Below are 7342 nucleotides of genomic sequence, written 5' to 3'. Positions count from 1 at the left end.
GTGTGGGAGGGGCGGGGCCAAGCGCTCTGCCCCGCCCCCTTCGGTTCCCCTCTCCGCCCTGCCGCTGAGGGCGGGGCCGGCAGGCGGAGGAGGGGCGTGTCCGCGCCCCGCCCCAGCCCCGCCCCCTCCCTCGCCCCGCCCCCTCGCCCCGCCCCTCTCCGGGCCGGCGGCGCCGCTGCGGGCAGCGGGCAGGGGCCGGGGCCGGGGCCGGGGCCGTGCGGGGGCCGCAAGATGTCCTCGCAGGGCAGGTTCAAGAAGGACAAGGAGATCATCGCCGACTACGAGGCGCAAGTCAAGGGTGAGCGGCGCCGCCACGGCCGGCTTTGTGTGCGGGGCGGGCACCGGGAACGGGAACGGCACCGGGAACGGGGCTGGGGCTGGGGGCTGGGGGCTCGGGGCTGCAGCGGGCGGCGCGCTCCCGGCCGGGCAGGGGCCGGACCCGTCCCGCCCGGTCCCGTCCCGTCCCCGGCAGGTGCCCGTGGGGGTGGCGGGGCCGCGGCTCGGTGCTCCCGGTGCTCCCGGTGCATCCCCGGCCCGCCCCGCCCCGCCCTGCTCGGGGGGATGGCGGCACCGGGGCCGCACCGCGAGGCCCCCGCGCCCCGAGCCGGGCCCCGAGCCCACCCGCGGAGCGGAGCGGAGCAGCGCGGGGCTCCCCGGGGGCTGCGGGGCTCCATCAGCAGCCAGCCCGCAGCTGCTGCCGCCGGGCAGCCCCGGAGCCCACGGCGAGCCCCGCGCTGCAGCCGGTGTGTGGCCCGGCCCAGCCCAGCCCGGCCCAGCCCCGCTGCCCGCTCGCAGCCCCCCGCTGCCCCGTGCCCCGCGGCTCCCCGCGCTGCGAGGAGGGGGCTCCCTTCGGGCCGGTCGCTCCACAAAGGCACTGCTGTGTGAAGCCTCTGCTTGAGACCGAATTAATGCCAATTAGGACGTGGCTTTTCTGAAAATCGGCCTGTGTGTGTGTGTAAGCTCAGCCCCGGTTTCTCTGGAGCTCACTGAGCATGCTGGGTCTGGAGCTGTGTTCGGCGATGCCTTGTCTGGTCTCCACACACCCCGCTCTGGGGCCGCAGCTGCGTAAATCCTGCAGCGCCGTGCCAGATGGAAGGGGTCTGGGGAAGGGGCTGGCTCTTGGTTTTGTGCCATTGTTTACTTCCTTGCGTTTCAGGCTTTTGTAGTTGGCTTTGAGGAATGATGTAACAGTCACAACACGCGCTGCTCGGTGCCAATTACCTTTCTGCTTGTGTATAATTTGGGCAAATTGATGTTATTGCACCCTGCAGTTAAGCAGATGAAATATTCCTGTAGGCTGCGGTGCCGCTCCGTGCTGTGGGAGGGGAGGGGAGGGGAGGGGAGGGGAGGGGAGGGAGGGAGGGAGGGAGGTCGCCGTCACCCCCCGCACAGCCCCGCCGGGCCCGGGGTGCTCCCCGCTGCAGCGGGACGGGGCCTGGTCTGCTCTGCGAAGTCGCTGCAGACACCGCTGATGGTTTTTGTCTCGGCGTTTATAGCTGGAATACTCATTTGCCGTGATCGTTCTTGGCCTGACATCTGTCGTGGCCTCCTGGTTTCCATATGGCAGATCACTGATGCTGTAAGCGTGGCTTATTGCACCGCGGCCATCGCATTTTGGGCCGCGTCTCTGGGCAGCCGTAACGCAGGCAGTTTGCTGGAGGGATCGTAATCGTTGTGTCGATGCTGTCTGTGACTGACTGCATCTCCAGAAACATCCACGGCTCAGGGCACCCGCTCTGCGTTTCCATCTGGGTAGCTCTGCCGGAGGCTGCGCTTCCTCCTCGAGGAGGCAGGCAGAGCTGGGCAGAAACGCAGAGCAGGGCACCTCTGTCGGGCTGCTGCAGGGCCCGAGGAGCGGGGTTCCCTGCGGGGCCGCGTGCCGTGAGCGTGGCACTGCTGCCGGCGGTGTCGGCGGGGCTGGCGCAGGGCTGCTGGGCCTCCAGCCTCACGGTGCCCCGGGTCGCTGCCCTTCTCCTGGCTCGGCCTGGGGATTCCCCGTGGGTCGCCCCGCTGTCCCGGCTGCCCTGTTTGGTTGCCCGGGGGTTTAGTCCCTTACAGTCCCTGTTCTGCTCTTACCCAAGCCCGTAGTGCCCTGGTGAAGAGTCGTGGACACCCAAATCTCCTGAGATCGTCTAAAAAGGAAAAGAAATGGGGGAGGGGGAGGAGTGAGAGTGAAGGAGGCCAGCGGAAACAAGATGTTGGCACAGAACAACTGACAGATGAAGATGATAAAAGCTGAGCACTTGAGGAAGTGGTGTCTTGTGATGGGGGTCGGGGCTGGGATCCCAGCACGGCGCTGCTCCCCATGGCGCGGCCGGGCGAAAGGCAGGGGGAAAGCTGGAAAACCCCAGCCATGAACTACGGGGAGCGTGTCTGCGTGGGTGCAGGTGAAAGCAGCTCACGGTGCTGCAGCCTTTAAAAGGTGTCAGAGAGAGAAACGGCTGCGTCCTGGCCAGCACGCCCTGCAGGGCACGCTGCAAGGTGTCACCAGTGTGCGGGGGCCTCGCGGGGCTGTAACCGCCCAGCAGTGCCTGAAGCGCCTAAAAACTGGGCTCTGCAGATAAAGACCTGACAGGCAACTGGGCATAACATGGCAAAAAATGTAGATGTTTAATGTAAATATATATATATATTGCTTAGACTGATTTTTCGGGAAGTTCTGCTGAAAGCTTTCCTGCTCGGGCTGTTGAAGAGCAGAGCAAAGGCCCCGGGCGGGCAGAGCACATCGATAAGAGCGTGGAGCTGAGCCCTGCCCCGACCTCCTGCGCTCCGGGGCGCTGTGGGGCCGGCGAAAATCGATGAGTCCACAGTTTGTGTGGGGAGCGCGATTGGCGTAAGTGGAATTTAACTGGTGAATAATCGTCGTGCGCAGGGGTGATTTATCAGCCATGATGACTCTGTATCTGCTTTCCCTCTCTGGAGAATCCTATCTGCTTTCCTCACGGCGGGAAGGAGTCATCCCGAAAGTGCTTAGGGCAGATAAGGGCGCGGGGTGTGTGTGCGTGCGCCTACACGTGCACAGGGGTCGGCCCGGTGGGGATCGCTGGGGGCTGATAGCGCGGGCACGGCTGCGCGTGGCATGGGGCGAGGCACGGCGCCCGAGCCTTTGGGCTGCTGCCTCCTTGTTTTGGGAGTGGAAATACCCAATCCGTGCTGCCCGTGGGCTGCTGCAGGCTGCCCGTCCCGTTGGCTCTCTGCAGCGGGTGCCATCTGTCCGTGCGTGGGGACCTTACTCCGCTCCCTGCCGCCAGGCACGGCCCCGCGGTGCGCTCCCTCCTGCCCCTTGGGTCCCTGCTGCTGCTGCTCGGCGTCCTGCTGCAGCTCTCAGATGAGAGGGCTGGCAGCAGGTGCTTGTGTGACGAGACAAGACAGAAGGTACTTGTATTGAGGGTACCTTTTAGGAGGGAGGTTTTCTTATTTGTCTGTCTTGGATTCGTGGACAGGAATGGTTGCATTAAAAATAAATGCTAATAAAGCTGTGGCCACATATTTACAGCCACCACCTTGAAGCTGCTTGTGGAGTATTGAGTACAGGAGATCCTCAGACGCGTGCTTTCAGACATATAATTTTAATTGGTCTATCTGGGCAGAGTGATAAACAAATGTCGTTTCTTCCTCATTACTGTCAAATGCATGATTTGTTGCTTTAAATACAGCAAAATGAACCAGTCTTAATTACGTAGATGGAACCAGCTATGGTAGAGCATAATAAATCTTGCAGAAAATGGAGCATCCTGTTGAATGTCTCTTAAATTTCATACTGCCTCCTGAAGATATTTTTTTTAACCCCAGCAGAATTCAGGTCATTGTGTGATCTGTTGGGTTATGTGGGCAGGAAGGCCGCTGTGATTCAGTAGCATCTCGTTCTGTGCGTCGGGCAGGTGCAGAGCATCCATGGTGATCCTCAAGGCTGCAGGCTTCAAATGCTGCGTCTGGCTGCAAAGTGGTGAAGAGAGTTTCTCGTACGTTAAGGACTCTCAGTTGTTTGAGTTGGGAATAGATCTAGTGTCTTGATGGATTTAGCATGCAAAAATATCAAAAAGGTTTACAGACCTGGGGCCAAAGAGAACCAAAGTGTTGTTTTTTTTTTTTTTTTTTCCCTATTTTCACAGGAGAACTGCAGGTTAGGTTAATTTATCATTGCTCGTTAGCTTCATTGTATTTTTCTATTGCAGCAGCCGCATCCTTTCTTTTTTGTCTCTTCTCATTTCCTGCCTAATGGCCTCTTTCCATCTTGCTCAGAGAATTTTGGGAAAACTTCCATACCAGGCTGTTTTCTGGGATTATGGCTTGCTTAGGTGGAAAGCTTGGCTGCGCTTGGAGGAGGCATCGAGGCTTGAAACTCGACAGCCCAGATAACACGGCAGCTCTGTGCAAAGAGGGGTGAGTTCCGCCCTCTGGACTGTCCCGTACATAACTGCTGGACATTCGTGGAGCCTCGCTTGTGGAGCCACCTGCAACAGACAGGAACGAGATCCGATTCCCTACAGCCAGCCCCTGGGCTTTAGAATACCCCTCAGCGGTGCTCCTCGTTCAGCTGGCTGCGGTGCAGGTTTGCCCCTTGTTACCGGCCATTTACCTTCGTGTTTCCTCGCTGGGGTCTGGTGGGGTGGTGCTGCCAGATGGATTTTACACGGGACCCCCACCCGCCGGGGCTGGGAAGGCCACGTCTGGAGGAGAGCAGAGGCGATCACCTGTGCAATTCGTAATAAAGATTAATTGGTGGTCTCTAAAGGAAACAAATGGGATCCATCGGAGATGTTTCCTGCCATGCTAATGTCCAGCGTGCATCGGCAGAGGCTGGGGCGGTGCAGCTGAAGGCAGGCTCCTGCCGGAGGCTGCAGCTGGCAGCGCTGTGCCTCTGCCTTGCCCAGAGGCAGGGGGCTTGGGCCTCTTCTGTGCTTAGAGGGGAGAGAGAGCCAGCGGCTCGCAGGGCCTGGTTAGGTGTGTGTGTGTGTGTGTGTGTGGATGTGGATGCCTCGTATCTGTGTGCCTGTCTGCATGAGGCCTGGTGCTGCCAGCTCAGAGCGGGGACAGTACTGGGTTAATTGGTTTTAAAGGAAAAGATTGGCATCACTAACGTGTATTTTCCTTATAGCACAGAGCTCTTCAGCACTAGCAGCTTTTGAAGCTCTTTCAGCAAATGCTGCAGAGTGCCCCTGGCAGGGTGAACCAGGGAAGCCCTGCTCTTGTGTTGAAGATGGAGGAGCTGGGGAAGGGGCAGGCCGTGGGTCCAGGGCCTGAGCTGTGCTGCGGGGCTGCGCTTCCTCTGCCCGCACCTCGTCACTCCTGCCAGGTTATCAGCCAGGTTACGTGTGCTGGGCTTCTCCTCGCCACGTCCTGAGCTGGAGGGGGAAGCTGAAGCACTAAAGCTCTGTGGTGTGGTCTGACCCCTCGCAGCAGGGCAGGAGTGGTGTTAGCAGCGGGACTGCTGGGGGCCTCCGAGGGGCTCTGGGGGCAGGTGGGGCTGTGGGGTGAGGCGGGGCGCTGCCCCCACAGCCCTGCAGGCTGCACTCCCTTCAGCCTCCTTGTCACTGACTTTCTTCTGAAGCATGGGAAAAGTGAAATCCAGCCGTGCTTGGGACCATGCTGTGGTGAAGAGAGCTCCCTTGGGCTTTATCCTGTTAGGAGGCCCGCTTCATGTCCTTGAGCCCCTGCCTCGGGCTCAGGGCCTCGTGGGGAGCCGGGGTGGGCGCACACACGCCTGGAGCACCCTCAGCAGCTCCTGTGGGGTGAGCGTGTCCTTGGGAAGGCGTCTGCGCTGTGAGCCTCTGCCCCGGCGCTGCCTCTGCTCAGAGCCGTGCTCCAGCAGAAAGCGAGGGTGTTCCGAGCTTGTCAACCCAGTCACTTTTTGTTTTAGCTGCTGATGGGTGTCTGGGTGTAGTGGGTGTCACTTATCAGCCTGCCCTTCTTGTGGTGGTAATGGAAACCTTGCTGCCCTGCCTCGTGGCCTGCAGCTAGTCCTGCTTGCAGGCGAGGAGTTTTACGGGCTGTAACTGCAGCACCGAGTGTGCTCTGGGCACTGACAGCACCTGTAAGCCTCTGCAGGGGCTGTGTTTGAATTCCTGTGTGCATGGGTTCAGCCTCTGTTGAGAGCAGGGTTTACTCCCGTTCTGCTGGCCCATTGAAAGTGGGGAAAAAAAACAACCCTTTGAGCTCTTACATTTTTGTTGCCTGGCTTTGGCCTTGTGTCAGTAGCTGTTCTGCAGCCCACCACCCGCAGCAGCATCACTCGCTCTCTGAAATGCATGCGCCGACCTCAGGGGCATTCGTGGTCCTGACGCGGTCAGCGGCCGCACTGGGGGGCAGCGGGGTGGGCACTGCTCTCCTCCAGCACATGCAGTGTCATCTCCCCTCCTCACAACCTGGATGGCAATTTGATCCTGAACGTTCATTTAATCCCAGAAGGCTTTTGCTGTGCTGCCAGCAAAGCTTCCTCTTTAACAAAGATGAGTGTTTCTTACTAACAAGCATTGTGCTGCTTGCCCCACCTCTGTGTATTTTATTGGTATGTATCATAGCAGCAAGGGAGGACATAGAAACGAATAAACAGCACGAGCCCACGCAATGACAGTGGTAATAATAGTTTATGCCTATCATTGATGACCTCCTTCGGGTTTCCAGGCTTCTCCCAGTGCGCCTGCTTTGTGCCTGCAGTTGCTGGATGCACTTTAAGCCGTTCACATCTCCAAGAGCTCGTAAGCTGTTCTCTGGAAAACTGGCCCGAGCTGACTTATTTTGATGTCCCTTTTCTCACCTCTGGAAGGCAGCTGCAGGGGTTTGGGAGAGGCAGCTCTGAGCAGCATGTTGCAACATGGTTTTAGGAGAGGAAGCGGAGCATCGAAGTCAAATTGCTGGGGCAATCACAGGGTGGTAGCACTACTCCCCAGTCTGGGATGGAGTTGGTGTGATTGGAGGAGTGTGCTTCTGGGTGCCACAGTGCTGTGAGGTTGTGTGTGATGGTGAGCGCTCAGCACCTTGGGTTTAGAGTTCGTGTGAAGAATGGCACCAACAGCACAGCATCCCTCACGTGCCTGGCCAGGGAATATACAGCCTCGTTATTTATCCCAGCATTGTCGTTACTCAGTGAGCAGGCAGCTGTTAGGATCCCGTCCATGGCAGGGAGGGAGTTTTAAATCACCCTCTTTGTTTTAAATCATGCACTTTCTGTTAAATCATCCTCTTTATTTTAAGTCTTAGCCTTTGTTTTAAAAACAAAGGTACGTAAAGAGGTGTAGTGTTATAGTTCCAGTGTGGAAATTGATGCTTCTGTGGCCGTGCTTTCTGGAGGGCTGGTCCCCAGCTTTAGCTCCGTGGGCGCCGCCTCGTTGGAGGGGAGCAG

At 58.8% G+C, this 7342-nt stretch overlaps 1 protein-coding gene across 3 annotated transcripts in view; it reads left to right on the top strand.

Moving 5' to 3' along the window:
* Window positions 1-213: 213 nt before the first annotated feature.
* The window catches only part of SRGAP3 (SLIT-ROBO Rho GTPase activating protein 3), a 97367-nt gene continuing 90238 nt past the window's right edge, over window positions 214-7342 (top strand). For all 3 annotated transcript variants that reach the window (XM_032193930.1, XM_032193929.1, XM_032193931.1), the window contains exon 1: window positions 214-298. In XM_032193930.1, the coding sequence (XP_032049821.1) occupies window positions 232-298 (67 nt within the window). In that variant the 5' untranslated portion in view covers window positions 214-231. The remainder of the gene's footprint in view (window positions 299-7342) is intronic.

The sequence above is a fragment of the Aythya fuligula genome, chromosome 10 (genome assembly GCF_009819795.1).
Source record: "Aythya fuligula isolate bAytFul2 chromosome 10, bAytFul2.pri, whole genome shotgun sequence".
In the NCBI taxonomy this organism is placed as follows: Eukaryota; Metazoa; Chordata; class Aves; order Anseriformes; family Anatidae; genus Aythya; species Aythya fuligula.
Note: the sequence above shows the minus strand (reverse complement) of the source record. Positions and strands in the feature narration are given on the sequence as shown.